The 18,297-nt window shown below is 43.1% G+C and overlaps 1 protein-coding gene across 1 annotated transcript in view; it reads left to right on the top strand.

Annotated features, from left to right (window-relative positions):
- NDRG3 (NDRG family member 3) overlaps positions 1 to 18,297 on the top strand; it is a 65,757-nt gene that overhangs the window by 36,361 nt on the left and 11,099 nt on the right. The window contains exons 4-10 of the mRNA XM_066383866.1: positions 1,088 to 1,193; positions 2,033 to 2,153; positions 4,626 to 4,688; positions 7,566 to 7,626; positions 9,374 to 9,460; positions 11,663 to 11,719; positions 18,151 to 18,254. Of these exons, the coding sequence (XP_066239963.1) occupies positions 1,088 to 1,193; positions 2,033 to 2,153; positions 4,626 to 4,688; positions 7,566 to 7,626; positions 9,374 to 9,460; positions 11,663 to 11,719; positions 18,151 to 18,254 (599 nt within the window). The remainder of the gene's footprint in view (positions 1 to 1,087; positions 1,194 to 2,032; positions 2,154 to 4,625; positions 4,689 to 7,565; positions 7,627 to 9,373; positions 9,461 to 11,662; positions 11,720 to 18,150; positions 18,255 to 18,297) is intronic.

Here is an 18,297-nt window from a genome sequence, read left to right on the forward strand (position 1 = left end):
CCGACGCTCTACCACTGAGCAAACCGGCCAGGGCTGGGGGTATTCTTATTGGCAGAAGTAACCTTGTCTTATCTGAGGTAAGCGTGGATGACTTTGTCAGCAAAAATTCACTCGGCTGGGCATGATAATTTTTTTTTATTTTTGAGAAATACAGACTTTGAAGAAAACTAGAATAAATCTGTTAACTTATCTACAGTCTGTTTTCCACCCAGCCACCCTTCGTGCTGGTCTTAGCAGCTCTGACTATATCTCAAACTTTACTCATTGCTTTGGTTAGGATCCTTGGGGGTCCAGGCAACAAGCCCCCCCAAGCTAGCTGAAACCAGAGGCAATCCAGGGATGTCTCAGCAATTAAGCCAGAACCAGGAATTAGAGTAGTGAAGAGCCTAATGTAAGTTCCCAAGTTTACGTCTCTTTTTATAGAGAAGAACAAAGCTAGGGATGGAACTCTCTTAGTGCCAGTTAGAAATCCTCAGGGATGGAAGCTGATCCAGCATGGACCACAGGTCCCCCTGACTCCGGTTAGCAAGCAGTGGCCATAAGGTTCCCGTCTATAAACCTGGTGGCCAGGAGCCACTGCCGTGCTGCGTGGGTGACTGAAGGGCCGCTCCCAGGAGAGGGGAGAGGCTGAAGCACTCACACCCACCGTGTCTGCTGAACTGCTTAGTGTTGAACACGCACTCAGAGGCTCGGGAGCCTCGGGCTTTCTCCCGGCAGCTTCATACCTGGAGCCTCCTTAGCCTGTCTTTCCTCGGTCTCACTGGCTCCTTACTCCACTTGCTGATCTCCGTTTCTTACCCAGTTGCAGATATATTCTCAACAGATCCCTGATTTCCTCCACTTAGGAAAATGAGCTTTGTGGACAAGAAGATATATTTTTTTTCTCATTTATTCGTTTGTTCATCTAAAAAGGAATTAGCAAGTAGAAATAACCTGTATAATATAGCATCTCTGTGGTATGCTTCTAGCTCAGTGATGTGTCCTGCCCCAGCTAGTGGGACATGGCTATGAGCCAGGTATTGTGAAACGTCAGCCACCTGGGGAGCCCATCCTGCCTTTGCTGAGATCTTACATTCTCTTGTTCCAGGAACACGACATAGAAACAACGCACGGTGTGGTCCACGTCACTATAAGAGGCCTCCCGAAGGGAAACAGACCCGTTATTCTGACCTATCATGACATTGGCCTCAATCGTATGTATTTTATTCTAGATTTTATATCTTCCCTTTTTATTATAATGCTTAGTCTTTGTATATTAAAAACACATGCACACGTAAGAGATTTTAATATTCTAGTAGAACACAGGTTTTCTTCTCTCTGCCTTCAAGTCTGTACTTGAACTTTACTTTGTGGCGAACTCTACAATGAATCGGTGAAAGTGTTCCTGCTACAGCCTGTCCCCAGTAACTTTAAGCGGACGTTTCTAGACGTCAGTGTAAGATCCTGGCCCTCGCCGCAGGCACATGGTCCGAATCCATGTATTTCCTTTCACGTCTCTCTGGCTTTCAGAGGTGGCCTGCACGTGAGGCTGCAGCCCAGCACTAGGGCTGTTACAGAGAAGTCACTTATGTGTTTCCCTAACAGGTTGGCAATGGGAGCAGCAGCCCCTCCCTGCACCCCAGCCCTTTTTCCAAGAGACAGTCTTCCACATGATGGATGTGAGCAGCCCGAGATGTTCATTCTAGCCAGGTTCTTGGGATATAAACAGTGTCTCTGTGTCAGACTGAAGAATAACATACACTTAAAATGCCAGCATTAGGGGTATGACATTATCCTGTGCAACATCACGACTGGTTCCCACTTTGCAGGCATTGTGTAGCACCGAGCGTTAGCTATTTTCAAGTCATTGAGCTGCCTGGTAGTCAGCCTTTGAGGCAGCGTGAATCAGACATTGTTCAGACCCCTCCCTGCGGTAGGACAGTGGTTAAAGAGGAGTGAAAGAGGAGGCGGGTACAGAGTAGAGCTGACCAGTAGAGGAAAACTGGGGGACAGATAGAAAGACTGTGACTTACAAGTATTTTTACTCTTGCAGATAAATCCTGTTTCAATGCATTCTTTAATTTTGAGGATATGCAAGAGATCACTCAGCACTTCGCTGTCTGTCATGTAGATGCCCCAGGCCAGCAGGAAGGTGCACCCTCTTTCCCAACAGGGTAAGGCCTCAAGCAAGACCTTCTGGAAGAAAGACATGTGCTCAGCAGAGCAAATGACCAAGTTCCGGTGGGAGAAGTGGCATGTTTCCCTTCGCAACTGATTCTAGCACAGCCTCCCGGTTCTACTTACCAACCACCCGTCCTCGTGTTTCCTCTCCTTTGCTCCAGAGGACCGTAATGTACAGTCTGTTGAGGAAAACTGCACGTATCCTCATATCCAGGAATGGCTGTCCGTAGACGGAACCTGTCTCCCTGTTATTGCCAGGCAGAAATGTCTGGAACACTCAGTTCTCGCTGCTTTTTATGTTCCCTTCCTCATCTGTTTGAAAGCTTTTGTTTTTGTCTTCCTCTCCAGCCATCTAGGCCCAAATCAGATCCTTCCGAGCTTCCTGGTAGTATCTCCCCACCCTTCCTCCCAGTCTGGTCCCAGGAATTCCATTCCCTGTGGAACCATTTATTCTGTGAATCGTCTCTGTCAGGTGAAGGGGCGTCTTTAACGGACCTGGAGCTCTCAGCCTCTTCCTAAACCTGCCTTGTGTGGCGGAGCCAGAGTCTCCCTACCTGCCCTTCACAGCCTGATGAGTGCAAAGACTGGGAGGAACGCGGACAGCACAGAGGAAGGCTGGTCCTTCTCCCCTCACTTCACTCACGTCTGGAGCTGCCTTTGCCCATGATGGCTAAGAAATAGGCCAGTGCGCACAAATAGTGGCTAACACTCATCTAGTACCTAAATGATATTCCTGCCCTGCTTTAAATACTTGACATTCATTACACCATTTAACTATCACAGCCCTCTGGGATAGGTTTACTATTACTGCCATTTTCCAAGTGAGGAAACTGAAGCCCAGAGGTAGTCACTTTGCCAAGGTGACAGCAAATAAGCAGCAGAGTGAGGACTTGAACGCAGTCAGTCTGACTCTATAATCCATGGTATTTTCTTTTCTTCTTCTTCTTCTTTTTTTTTTTTTTACAGAGTCAGAGTCAGAGAGAGGGATAGACAGGGACAGACAGACAGGAACGGAGAGAGATGAGAAGCATCAATCATTAGTTTTTCGTTGCAACACCTTAGTTGTTCACTGATTGCTTTCTCATATGTGCCTTGACCGTGGGGCTACAGCAGGCCAAGTAACCCCTTGCTTGAGCCAGCAACCTTGGGTTCAAGCTGGTGAGCTTTGCTCAAACCAGATGAGCCTGCGCTCAAGCTGAGAACCTCGGGGCCTCAAACCAGGTTCCTCCACATCCCAGTCCGATGCTCTATCCACTGCGCCACCGCCTGGTCAGGCAATCCATGGTATTTTCTGTGCCCAAGCTAGTCCGTCTCTCAAACACAAATTGGCCAGTGACCCATTTAGACCCAATAAGGTTTGGATCCTATTCCTTCTTCTATTTTGTGCACAAACCGCTAAGGAGCGGTCCGTCACTTGAAGTGTTTCCAGCAGAAGCAGGGTGACTTTTCCCCTGTCACATGTGGAGCAGGACCTGCCTCATAAACGTGATTGTCTTAGGATCACTTCTATCTTTGATTCTGTCATCTCTGAATGCTTCCTACTTTTCTTGGATTCCTAGTCTGAACCCATTTCTGGACATGCTTGACCATTTTAGGATCCAGTAGTTCCTATCATGAACCAAATTCAAAGGCCATAACGTAACGATGTTGTCCTGTCCCTGAGTAAAACAAGTAACATTCACCATGCGGAGCCCAGGACTTAGGACTATGCTCAGACCGTGTAAAGCAGGGGTCCCCAAACTTTTTACACAGGGGGCCAGTTCACTGTCCCTCAAACCGTTGGAGAGCCGGACTATAAAAAAAAACTATGTAGAAATCCTTATGCACACTGCACATATCTTATTTTAAAGTAAAAAAAAAACAAAATGGCAACAAATACAATATTTAAAATAAAGAACAAATAAATTTAAATCAACAAACTGACCAGTATTTCAATGGGAACTATGTTCCTCTCACTGACCACCAATAAAAGAGGTGCCCCTTCCGGAAGTGCGGCGGGGGCCAGATAAATGGCCTCAGGGGGCCACATGCAGCCTGTGGCCGTAGTTTGGGGACCCCTGGTGTAAAGCTTTGTTTGCTTTTGCTTTTAGCTGCCTAGAGATAAGCAGCAAACCAAGAGCTGCTTCCTGAGTGGATTCTTACTGTTGGAAGTTCACTGAGCATGAACCCCAGTTGAAGTGATTGTTGGGGATTTGGAAATCCCCTGAGAGGGAGCCATACTACCTGTTCTTTTCAAATGGCTTCCTCTGGTCCCAGAGATAGCTCTTGAAGACATAGAAACATGTAGGTTCTTATAGATTCCTTTGCCTTCTCTTTAGCATGGCAGTCGTAGAGTCACACAACATGCCACAATCATTTTCACACTCCATATGCCTTTATCTAAGAATGGTGTATTTTTGTAGCTCTCTTTATAATTGGAAAGTGTGGGTACATTCTAATTCAAGAGGTGTCGTTCTGGATTTCAGGTACCAGTACCCCACAATGGACGAGCTAGCTGAAATGCTGCCTTCTGTGCTGACCCACTTGAGGTAGGCTCACTGTGCAGGTTTCGCACGCGGTTTTTATGGACTTCCTACTGTTGTCTGACCTAGGGGATATGATAGTGAGCAAAGCAGAGCAGGCCCTACCCTCATGGAGCTGACATCTTAGTGTAGGAAATAATTAACGAGTGAGCAAACAGGCCCTGGCCAGGTAGTCCAGTTAGTTGGAGTGTCGTTCCAAGGTGCCAAGATTGAGGTTTCAATCCCCAGTCAGGGCACATACAGGAGTCAGCCAATGAATGCATAAATAAGGAACAACAAATTCAAGCTTCTCTCTCTCTATTTTTCTCCCCCTCACCTCCCTCCCCCTCTCTCTCCTTTTTCTTTCTCTTCCTCTCTCTTAATAAATTTTTAAAAAACAAGTAATTAAATCATCGTAACTAAAGCGCTGTAGAAGAAGTCAGTGCAGGTGTTGTGATAGAGAAGAAAGGCAGGATCCACATAGACACGGTTGGCTGGGGAGTGCCTCTCTGAGACGTTATCATCTAGGCTGTGGCCTAGAGGATAGAAAGGTGTTGCCGAGACAGAGCCAGGGCAAGAGGAGTCCTCACAGCAGGATCAGTATGTCCAGAGGTCCTCAACCAAAGGAGCGAGGGGGAGAGAGGCATGTGGTGAAATTCAAGTAATAGGCAAGGACCGGGTTACGTAGGTCTCTCAGACCAGGTAAGAATTTGGGATTTTATTGAAAAGAAAAAGAAAACTGCTTTTAAGCAGGAGATTGATAATCCAGTCTGGTCTCTGTATTTTGTGCCCATTAATGCATTTATTGATTGATTCTTTTTCTCCCTCTCTCCCACTCTTCCCCATTCCTCTCTGTTTCTCTAAAATCAATTTTAAAAATCAATAAATAGCTTGGCGAGGTAGTGGCGCAGTGGATAGAGCATCAGACTGGGACACAGAGGACCCAGATTCAAAACCCCGAGGTCGTCAGCTTGAGCGCAGGCTCATCTGGTTTGAGTGAGGCTCACCAGCTTGAGCCCAAGGTCGCTGGCTTGAGCAAGGGGTCACTTGGTCTGCTGTAGCCCCCCCCCCCAACCCGGTCAAGGCACATATGAGAAGGCACAATGAACAACTAAGGTGCTGCAACAAAGAACTGATGCTTCTCATCTCTCTCCCTTTCTTTCTGTCTGTCTCTATCTGTCCCTCTCTCTGTCTCTCTCTCTCTGTCACACACACACACACACACACACACACACACACAAATAATCAATAGGGGCCCTGGCCGGTTGGCTCAGCGGTGGGTCGGCCTGGCGTGCGGGGGACCCGGGTTTGATTCCCGGCCAGGGCACATAGGAGAACCGCCCATTTGCTTCTCCACCCCCCCCCCTTCCTTCCTCTCTGTCTCTCTCTTCCCCTTCCGCAGCCAAGGCTCCATTGGAGCAAAGATGGCCCGGGCGCTGGGGATGGCTCCTTGGCCTCTGCCCCAGGCGCTAGAGTGGCTCTGGTCGCGGCAAAGCGACGCCCTAGAGGGGCAGAGCATCGCCCCTGGTGGGCGTGCCGGGTGGATCCCGGTCAGGCTCAAGCAGGAGTCTGTCTGACTGTCTCTCCCCATTTCCAGCTTCAGAAAAATACAAAAAAAACAAACAAACAAATAATCAATAGGCCTGACCTGTGGTGGCGCAGTGGATAAAATGTCGACCTGGAATGCTGAGGTCGCTGGTTCAAAACCCTGGGCTTGCCTGGTCAAGGCACATATGGGAGTTGATGCTTCCTGCTCCTCCCTTCTTTCTCTCTCTCTCCCCCTCTTTCTCTCTCCTCTCTAAAATGAGTAAATAAATAAAGTCTTTAAAAATTAAAAAAAAAAAAAGAACTGGAGTTAACTCCCGTCTTTAAAAAAATAAATAAATAAAAATAATCAATAAATAAAAATTAAAAAAAAAAAGTGGGAGTCCTGGTGTGTGACTCAGTGGATAAAGTGTCGTCCAGGCACCCTGAGATCATGGGTTCAATCCTCAGGGCACATACGAGAAACAATCAATGAATGCACAACTGAATAGAACAACTAAGTGGAAAAATGAATTGATGCTTCTCTCTCTCTCTCACCCCCTTACCCTCCTCCTTTCCAGCTCTCTTCCTCTCTCTCTTCTTTCTCTCTGTCTCAAGTAAATGGAAGTTGTTTTTTTTAAAGGACAGAGAGTCAGAGAGAGGGATAGATAGGGACAGACAGGAACAGAGAGAGATGAGAAGCATCAGTCATTACTTTTTCATTGCGACACCTTAGTTGTTCATTGATTGCTTTCTCATATGTGCCTTGACCACGGTCCTTCAGCAGACCGAGTAACCCCTTGCTCGAGCCAGCGACCTTGGGTCCAAGCTGGTGAGCTTTTGCTCAAACCAGATGAGCCCGCGCTCAAGCTGGAGACCTCGGGGTCTCGAATCTCGGTCCTCCACATCCTAGTCCGATGCTCTATCCACTGCGCCACTGCCTGGTCAGGCTGAGTGGAAAAATTTTTTTAAATGAAAAGCAAGGAGTTCAGTTAAAGCTATTACAACAGTAGTCTGGCAAGAAGTCAAGACAGCTTGATACTGGATGTGGGGGAGGGGTGAAGTAGGTGGAGACTGATGGCAGTACTTTGAAGACAGACTCTATAGGACCTGATGGGTTAGACATGAAGGCAGCAGGACAGCGAGCGGTCAGGGATGACTCCGGGTTTCAGTCGTTCCATTTAACCCTTACATCAACTTAGAAGTAGCTGGTCATATCTGTTTTGTAGTAGGGAACTAAGGCTCAGAAAGTTAAATCTGACAAAATTCTATATTTGACAAGCATCAGAGCCGGGATTTGAACCCAGTTGTATTCTTTCCATTTTGCCATGCCAGCTCCAAGCGAGTTAACTCTTCAGTGTCTGTGTGTTTCGTTCCCAGTGTGAAAAGCGTCATTGGCGTTGGAGTTGGAGCTGGAGCTTATATCCTCAGCAAGTTTGCCGTAAGTACACGGGGGATTTGCCTCAGCACCCTTGAGATGCTGCCTAGATCACGGCTCTGACTGCTGTGTGAGCGACCAGGTGCTAGTGTGGGTCTTAGTTCCATTTTTTTAATAAACTCTTTCAGCTCCAGATACAGGTTTGTGTAAAGCCTTGCTTTATACTTATAGTATCTGAAAACTCACAAATGGGGTTAATACATCATTAATAAAGAGTAATTCTTAGAGAATACTTATAATGGAATTTTGTACAGCCATTAAAATGTTGTGAGAAGAGCTTGTAATGATGTGATTCACATACACTAAAGCATTAACAAAGTTAGAACACAGATTCTCATAAGTTTGTCTCAGGCATAGGAAAGGACTAGAAGGAAATATACCAAAATATGAACAGGGATTGATGTTGTATGGTAAGATCATATGAAATTTTATTTTCTGCTTTTTATAATGTCTCTATCAGATTTTCTGTTGTGTGCATAACCAGTGTAATCAGAGAGGAGAAAAAGTAAACTAGAGAAATTTGAATTTATGTAGAAATGTTCCTATGGATTTTTATTTAAGAAACTTTTTTCAAATGCTTCCTGGGTGAGAGGACAGTCTTCTGGGGTGGTGTGTCACCATGTGGTTGCCCCTGTCGAGTGGAAAATAGCTAGTTTAAGCCTCAGCAGCCTTTATGCCAAGTAGTTCCAAGGCAGCTTCCCCCAGCAGGGAAGACCCACCACGAGCTAATCAATTGCAGAGACCAGTGCCTGCCTCTGCGTAGAAATCTGTCTCCCTCAAAGATCCTTGCAAGGCAAGATTAATTGACTGCAATGCAAGAAACTGGTTTTCCAAGTGCTAATCAGATTTAAAGAGCTCTTTTTCTGAATGGCCTCCCTAGCACTCCTATGGAGTCTTACTTTCAAATCTGAAGAATCAGGCATAGTAAGAATTAATTAACCATGCTCCAATATTTTTAGAAGAATGCTAGAAGATCAAAAATATGAACAATAAAATGGCAATAAATACATAGCTCTCAACAATGGAATCTAAAAACCAAACAAACAGCAGAACAGAAACAGACTCACAGATAACAGAACATTTTGTCAGTTGCCAGATGGGAGGGGGCTTAGGGGGACGGGTGAAAAAGGTGAAGGGATTAAGAAATACAAATTGATTGTTGCAGAACAGTCATGGGAATGTAAACTACTGCATACAGAATATAGTCCATAATATCCCTTTTTTTTTAGCAAGAGAGACAGGAAGGGAGAGTTGAGAAGCATTAACTTGTAGTTGTGTTACTTTTGTTCATTGATTGCTTCTCATATGTGCCTTGACTGGGAGTGGGGCTCAAGCCAAACCAGCAACCCTTTGCTCAATCCGTTGACCTTGGGCTCAAGCCAAGGACCATGTCGATGATCCCACATTCAAGCTGGTGAACCTGGGCTCAGGCCTGATGAGCTTGTGCTCAAGTCAATGACCTCCGGGTTTCAAACCTGGGTCCTCAGCACTCCAGGTCAACGCTTTATCCACTGTGCCACCTCCGGGTCAGGTTGAATATAGTCAATAACATTATAATAACTCCGAATGGTGTCAGATGGGTGTGAGATTTATTAGGATGATCACTTAGTAAGTTCTGTAACATCTAATCATTGGGGTGTACACCTGAAACTAATATAATATAATATAATTGAAATTTTAAAAAATAATTTAAAAAAAAAGAATTCTGGGAGTGGAACTTTCATACTGTTATCTTTGTCTTCTATTTCAGCTCAGTCATCCAGAGCTTGTGGAAGGCCTTGTGCTCATTAACGTTGACCCTTGTGCTAAAGGCTGGATTGACTGGGCAGCTTCCAAAGTAAGCACCAACTGTCATGTCCATTGGCTCATCTCTTGGTCCCTTCTCAAAATGGCTTATCTGTTTTATTTTTACTTTTTCATTGAGGGGATATACAGTGAAGTTACATTTATAATCATCACCCAGTTAATATACAGAATATTTCCAGCTCTGTTCTTAAATTAATACTTCCTCTCCTTCCCTGAAATAATCATTACTCTGATTCAATCACCATAGATTGGTTTTATCTATTCTTAAATTTCATGTAATTTGAATGATGGAATTTGAATTCTTTTGTATATGGCTTTTGAGATTCATTATTGTCTGTCTCATTTGAGTTGTATGTAGCAGTTCTTTTTAATTGTTTAGAAGTGTGTTGTGTGCACTCACAAAATGAGTTGTTACGTGGTTGCCGTGAATAAGGCTCCTGTGCGCAGCCGTTTACCTGGCTTTCATAGATATACGCATTTGTTTCATTTGGATCTGTGTCTGGGAGTGGAATTACTGGGTCACAGGCCAGTTGTCTGTTTAGCTTTTGCAGATGATTGCCAGTGTACACACCAGCGATGCATGGAAGTTCCTGTTATTCCGCATACTCACCAACGTTGGATAGTCCTTTTTACATTTATTAAAGATGAGCAGTTTTATTTCTAGTATTAATTTGTTTTTATATGGTATACATCACCAAAATAGCTTTCATTATTTAAAAAAAAACAAAAAACTTTTTATTGTGGTATCTTTTTAAATTTAAGCTATGCTTATAGATAAATAAAGCCAGGTTTTAATTTGTATTTCCCTAAGGGCCCATGATGTTGAATACCTTTGCTAAAACTTACTCTGGTCATCTGAGTATCATTTTATGAGGTGACTGTTCAAGTCTTCTACCCTTTTCTTTCTTTTTTTTAATTAAATCAGGTTGCTGCTCATTTTCCTATTGATCTGTGAGAGTTGTTCACATATTCTGCATATGAATCCTTTATTGGGTACATGCAAACATCTCACGGTCTATGGTTTGCATTTTCACCCTTTTAAGGAGTGAAATGAATAAATTAATCACTCTCTCCAGTGAACCCAAATAGCTTATCTGTGCTGCTGCTCCCAAAGATGTGTGGGTTGTAGTGTTTGCACTCTGAAAAATGAAGGTGTTTGCTACCTAGATAGAATTCTCTCTGAACTCTCTTGGAGATAGGAAACTACAGGGGATGCTAATGACTTTACAAATACATAAACAATCCCGGCAACAACCAGAGAGATAAAAGGGAATAAAGGGAAAGGTGTTATGCTATATCCCATTTACACTGAATTCACCTATGCTAAAAAAAAAAAAAAATCACTGTTTTTAGGTTGGAAAGGAAAGTAGTTTTGACATATTTTTTTTTCTGCTGAAGTACAAATGATATTTATGATGTTTTAATCTAAAATTACAGGGTTTAGATGAAACCAGTGATGTTATAAAATTTTCTAGAGAAAAATAACCTAAGCTTTGATTACTTGCTAAAAAATGCCTCATGTAATCATCTCATTTTTAAACAAATGCCTACCTCTGAGTGCTTTTAAGTTGTCATAAGTATTCATTTTAATACACCAAAGAAGGCTTACGGGGAATCAGCAACACAATTTGAGATGGAAATTTTCCTGAAACTAGATTAACAGTCTGCAGAGCTACCACAGATTGCTGCACTTATTAGACTGTGATAAGTATCCTTTTGAAATGGGAAAAATTAGAAAAAATGTTCAGAATGCAAGAGCATTCAGTAAACAGCAGTCCTGTCCCCTCTCTGAAACGAAGATAGCAAGAATTGGAAGGAAGGAAGAAATTCAGTTCTGTCTCTCAGCTTCCTTGGGAGCAGTCGTAAGTCGATTCTTATGATCCATGAATCCTGTGTAAATGCAGTACAGGCAGGAATGAAGTAACTAATAGCTGTGACTCCTTAGTCTTCAATTTTCAAAGAAGTTATGGCTCCATTTCTTCCAGCTGCTAACTTCAAACCAGGCTGTATTATTCCCCTGGGGGGGAGACGTTTTCATTTTTTCCTGATGTGCTTCTTGTTCTCAGGTCTCTGGAAACCACCATCTCATGAAAATGTGTGACATTGAGTTGTGTTTTCATTTGTTAAAGGATGATATATGTGTAGACAATAAATTGCGCTGATCTTAGTGGGCAGCGTGATAAATTTGTACATGTACTTATTAACTGCCTTGATGCAAAATTTTTCTTTTTAGCTTTCAGGCTTGACAACCAATATTGTGGACATTATTTTGGCTCATCACTTTGGGCAGGTAAGTGCCTATTCCAGGCAGGAGAGCTGTGTTTATTGGCTTACATGCAAAGAGAAGGCTTAGCTCAGGAAAGAAGGGGTACCTTAAAATTCGTTTGATCCTAGTGGGTAACACTTGCAGAACAGTGTAAGATGCATGTGGCCCAGGAAAGTCTGCTCTTAGGGAAAAGGTAACTTAATACCACATCAGTTTGGGCATTTGGAGAGAGATGAGGGAAGGCAACCTCCTCTCCCCCGCTGTCCCCTCAAACCTACCTGTTCCCTCCCTGTAAGCAATATGCCGTCTGTTAATGTTTGACAACATCACGTGCCTCACCAAACATCTTTAGAGCCATAATGAGGTCTGGGAAAGGCTTCACAGAAATAGAAATTTCAGAGAAAAAAGAAACCAAGAAATATTGTATTAAAAGAACCTTAGAGGCCCTGGCTGGATAGCTCTGTTGGTTAGAGCGTCGACCCAAAGCACAGAGGTTGCCAGTTCGATTCCTGGTCAGGGCACATATAGGAACAGATCTCTGTTCCTGTCTCTCTGTCTCTGTCTCTCTCTCTTCCTCCTCCACTCTCCCTGGCTAAAATCAATAAATAAAAAAATAAAAAAATAGAAAAGGAATAAAATATACCTTTAAAAGAAAAAGCCTGGCCTGTGGTGGGGCCTAGAACACCTGGAACACTGAAGTAGCAGGTTCAGAACCCTGGGCTTGCCTGGTCAAGGCACACACAACAAGTAATCAGTGAAGAACTAAAGTGAAAGAACTATGAGTTGATGCTTCTGCCCCCCCCCCGCCCCCCCCCCCCCCCCCCCCCGTAGAATCAATAAAATCTTTCTTTTAAAAAGAACCTTAGAGTTTGTCGTGGTCAGTCCCCATGTCTTACTGAGGAAACAGGTCGCCAGAGGGACTCACAGTTACATGGATAACTGTTGGATGACAGAGAGGAGCCAAGTCCTCTCTTCAGAGAGAGGTGACTTGAATAATACATGTCTGACAGCAATTACAGCATGTGTTTTGTTTTTGTTTTTTTCTTTTTTAAAATTTATTAAATTTAATTCAGTGACATTGATAAATCAGGGTACATATGTTGAAAGAAAATATGTCTAGATTATTTTGACATTTGATTGTGCTGTGTACCCCTCCCCCAAAGTTAAATTGTCTTCTGTCACCTTCTATCTGGTTTTCTTTGTGCCCCTCCCCTCCCCCAACTTCTCTCTCCTTCTTCGCCCCATCCCCCCTCCCCCCATCCCCCACCCCTGTTGCCATCACATTCTTGTTCATGTCTCTGAGTCTCATTTTTATGTCCCTTCTATGTATGGATTCATATAGTTCTTAGTTTTTTTCTGATTTACTTATTTCACTCTGTATAATGTTATCAAGGTCCATCCATGTTATTGTAAATGATCCGATGTCATCATTTCTTACGGCTGAGTAGTATTCCATAGAATATATGTACCAAAGCTTTTTAATCCACTCATACTCTGATGGACACTTGGACTGTTTCCAGATCTTTGCTATTGTGAACAATGCTGCCATAAACATGGGGGTGCATTTCTCCTTTTGGAGCCGTTCTATGGTGTCCTTGGGGTATATTCCTAAAAGTGGGATAGCTGGGTCAAAAGGCAGTTCGATTTTCAGTTTTTTGAGGAATCTCCATACTGTTTTCCACAGTGGCTGCACCAGTCTTCATTCCCACCAGCACTGCAGGAGGGTTCCCTTTTCTCCACATCCTCGCCAGCACTTGTTCTGTGTTGTTTTGTTGATGAGCGCCATTCTGGCTGGTGTGAGGTGATATCTCATTGTGGTTTTAATTTGCATTTATCTAATTAGTGATGTTGAGCATTTTTTCATATGCCTATTGGCCATCTGTATGTCCTCTTTGGAGAAGTGTCTATTCATCTCTTTTGCCCATTTTTGGATTGGATAGTTTGTCTTCCTGGTGTTGAGATTTACAAGTTCTTTATAAATTTTGGTTATTAACCCCTTATCAGACGTATTGTCAAATATGTTCTCCCATTGTGTAGTTTGTCTTTTTATTCTGTTCTTGTTGTCTTTAGCTGTGCAAAAGCTTTATAGTTTGATATAGTCCCATTTGTTTATCCTGTCTTTTATTTCACTTCCCTGTGGAGATAAATCAGCAAATATATTGCTCCGAGAGATGTCCGAGAGCTTACTGCCTATGTTTTCTTCTAAGATGCTTATGGTTTCACGGCCTACATTTAAGTCTTTTATCCATTTTGAGTTTATTTTTGTGAGTGGTGTAAGCTGGTGATCTAGTTTCATTTTTTTGCAGGTAGCTGTCCAATTTTCCCAACACCATTTGTTAAAGAGGCTGTCTTTACTCCATTGTATTTCCTTACCTCCTTTGTCAAATATCAGTTGTCCATAGAACTGTGGGTTTATTTCTGGGTTCTCTGTTCTGTTCCATTGATCTATATGCCTCTTATGCCAGTACCAGGCTGTTTTGAGTACAATGGCCTTGTAGTATAACTTGATATCAGGAAGTGTGATACCTCCCACTTTATTCTTCTTTTTTAAGATTGATACAGCATGTGTTTTTTCCAGCATTTTGTCAGCTGACGGTGTTAGAATTTTTAAAGAACATGAAGGAACACTGAAAGGTGACCGTGGGAGGAAGGCACTTCCTTTCCAGGGTCTGGCCTCTAGCCCTTGTTTGTTTCGTTTTGTTATTGATTGGTTTTAGAGAGAGAGAGAGGAAGGGAGAGAGAAACAAACATTCATTTGTTGTTCTACTTAGTTGTGCATTCATTGGTTGCTTCCCATTTGTGTGTGCCCTGACCAGGGATCAAACCTGAAACCTTGGCGTTTCAGGACAACATTCTAACCAACTGAGCTCACCAGCCAGGGCCTGGCTCTTTCTTTAAAATGAGAATAGGAGTCAGGGTTTGGCGTACAGGGCTTGCGACACCTCAGCAGGCCATATTTTCCATCCTGTGGGCTGTGTCTGGGAGGTCCAGTTAGGAGACAGAAAGCACACTCTCAGCAGGGAAAAATTTAAATTAAACATTGTGAACTAGTAGAAGACGGTTAATTTCTCAGGGAGGGTAAAAGAACTCCAAAGGGTCTAAGCTGCTGCCTCTAGGCTGAGGAAGCACAGCCGCTGAAGGAACTAGGTTGTGCCTCCAGCACCAAGCCGGAGAGTCAGGCTCCTTTGAGAAAGGCATGGTTTCCACAGAAAACACAACCAGCCACTAGTGAAGAAATTCATTGGAGTGTAAGGGCCTAGAGCCACTTACCACATGGGGGAGACATTTGTCTAAAAGGTCTGAGCTGCTACAGAAGCTGCCAGTGTGTGGGGAGAGTGTGGGCTGAGGGTGTAGCTGCAGCTGGTCTGTGAGGGTCCCTGAAGTTTTAAAATGATGGGCAGAGGGAACATGTGTATGCAGTCTAGCTCCTGTTACAAAGAGTGGGCGGGCTGAGGCTAGGAAACCAGAAATAATAGATAACTGCACAGGTGCTTTTGCCAAATGGCTTCTGATTCCTGGCTGTCTGTCCATATTTTGTAAGGGTAGATCACTGAGAGGTCGGTGTCCACCAGGTGTCCTCAAGGAAATCCTCATTTCCTTGAGGATCCCTTGATACTATCTTTTATTTTTTAATTTATTGATTGATTTGAGAGAAAGAGAAACATCGATTTGTTCCATTTATTTATGCACTCATTGGTTGATTCTTAAATGTGCCCTGACTGGCCAGCCTTGGCGTATTTGGACAATGCTCTAACCAGCTGAGCTACCTGGTTAGGGCCTGATGTTGGCATCTTTAGATCTTTTCTCTGGCACTAGGTCAGACTCCCCAGGAAAGCTTTAAAATTACACGCCAGACCCTTACATGAGTATTTCTGGATGCAAGTGCAGAAGAAGACCAAGGGCCTCAATATTCAGTCTTTAAACTTTCACTGCAGCCTCCTGTTTTCAGTATGGCCTAACCACCGCTCCCTGAGCCTTTGTCTCCCAGATCAGACAGTTTGTATTGTATCATTTCTAGCAAATAAACTGAAATACAATGAATTTTTGTATATTGATCTTACATCCTTCAACCTTGGTTAACTAATTTATTAGCTCAAATTGTTTCTGTAGATTCTTCAGGATTTTCTATATGCAAGGTCACGTACGTCATCTACAAATAAATATAATTATACTTCTTCTTTTTTAGCCTGGATACCTTTTCTTTTTTTTCTTACCTAAACAGAACTTTCTAGGCCCTAGCTAAAATGTCTGGTACAATGTTGAAAAGGAGTGATGAGAGTAGACATCGTCATCTTGTTTCTGATCTTCGAAGGAAGCGTTCAGTCTCATTACTAAGTGTGGTGTTTGCTGTGTGTTTTCCATAAATGCCCTTTATCAGATAGAGGAACATCTCTTCTGTTCCTGGTTTGTTGAGACCTTTTATCACAAAAATGTGTTGGTTTCTGTCAAGTGCTTTTTTTTGTATCTGTTGAGAGGTATGTTTGATCTTTGTCCTTTATTCTTTTTACATTTACTATATTTTTGTATGTTGCGCGAACTTTGTATTCTTGGGATAAACCTCTCTTGCTCGTGGAGTATAGTAGACTCCTTTTTTTTAATATGTTGTTATATTTGGTTTGCTAGTACTTTGTTAAAGATTTTTGTGTCTATTATATAGAGGGGATATTGGTCTATATATATTTTTTAGTGAGAGAGAGGGACAGGCAGAGACAGGAAGGAAGAGAAATGAGAAGCATCAACTCGTAGTTGTGGCACTTTAGTTGTTCATTGATTGCCTCTCCTGTGTGCCTTGACCGGGGGCGGGTGCTCCAGCAACCTAGTGACCCCTTGCTCAAGTCAGTAGCCTTGGGGTTTTGAACCTGAGACCTCAGTGTCCCAGGTCAACGCTCTGTCCACTACACCACCACCGATCAGGTGGTTTGTAATTTTATTATGTCTTTGTCTGGTTTTGGTATTAAGGTAGTATGTGGCTGCATAGAATGAGCTGAGAAGTATTTTCTTATTTTTTGTAAGAATTTGGGAAGGCTTACTGTTGATTTTTCTTTAAATATTTGTCTCAAATTTGTTATTCAGGTTCCTCTGTAGACCGTCAAGTGGGAGCTGGCTAGATAATTTCACCTCTAATTACTGTGTGCTTCATTTGTTTACTTTTCGTACTATACTGTAGCACTCACCAAGTTTCCTTGGAGTGATCCAGTGCCCTTTAGCTGCAGGTAGACTCTGATCCATTTGGTCAATTGCCAGCTGTATTCTTGGCTCACTTGACCGGCATGGTAGTGAGAACACAAAACAAATGTTCCCCTTCTCTCTGTTTCTCTGCCAGGATTGCTGGTGACCTTTACCCACTGCCCTGGATGTGCGGGCTCTCTTCCTATCCCTGATGAAGTTTTTCTTTTTATTGCAAACCTTTCCCCTCTGCCTAGCAACTGGTTCTGATGGCCTCTGAGAAGGCCAGCGATCGATGGGCTGTTGTGCAGTGGGTGCCAGGGAGGGGGACTTGCTTGTTACAGTACGAATCGTTTGTTTCTCTTGAATTTATGCCTTTAATAGTATTGTGAATGAGATTAAATAAATGGTAAGTTGACTTAATAAAATGTCAAATAGATAAATAATGTATATTATTAAATGATAGTATACAGCCCTGACCAGATAGCTTGATTGGTTACAGCATTGTCACGAGGTGCAGAGGTTGCCAGTTCAATCCCCGTCAGGGCACATACAGGAACATATCAATATCCCCCTCCGTCTTTCTCTCTCTTCCTCCCTCCCTCCCTCCCTCTCTTGCTGAAATCAATAAAAAAAAATTTTTAATAATAGTATAGAAATAGATTATATCAGTTAAGATATAGGTAAGTAAATTATACAGATTTATGGCTATTAAGAGAAATGTTGCCTTCTATTTATTTTACACTTTACAGTTTATATAACTTTTCTTATCTCATCTTTATAACAGCCATGTAGCTGGTTATTTTCATTTTACAGAGACTAGCTCTGTTTTTATGAGGAATTGCAGAACATGAGGAAATCTCTCTCTCTCTCTCTCTCTCTCTCTCTCTCTCTCTCTCACACACACACACACACACACACACACACACACACACACACGTAAAAAAGGAAACCAGGGTTCCAAATGGTTAGGGACCTGAGTTCCACAGTTAGTACTCGAGTCCAAATCTGGTGCAGCCTCCGCTGTGCTGCAGGTGGCGTTATGCGGAGTATTCCCAAATTTGCACTTGACCTAGAGTTGACTGCCAGCCTTTTCCATCGTAGATCCTTAGGTGCCCTCATCCAGCGCAGAATGTGCGCTGAGCCGGTCATATACAAATAAAAAAGATTTTAGCCCCATCATGCACAGGGTGCTTTCTTTGGTTTTGGATAATGAGAATGTAAAAAAAAAACAGCAGGCTTATATCATTGCTCGGAAGTTTACTCACGGCTTCTTTCCATTGTTCTAGGAAGAATTGCAGGCCAACCTGGACCTAATTCAAACCTATAGATTGCACATTGCCCAGGATATCAACCAAGAAAACCTACAGCTCTTCCTGGGTTCCTACAACGGGTACAGTTGTCTCCTGTTCACTTAAATGCAGTCCAGGTCTAAA

Source organism: Saccopteryx leptura, chromosome 5 (assembly GCF_036850995.1).
Source record: "Saccopteryx leptura isolate mSacLep1 chromosome 5, mSacLep1_pri_phased_curated, whole genome shotgun sequence".
Lineage (NCBI taxonomy): Eukaryota > Metazoa > Chordata > Mammalia > Chiroptera > Emballonuridae > Saccopteryx > Saccopteryx leptura.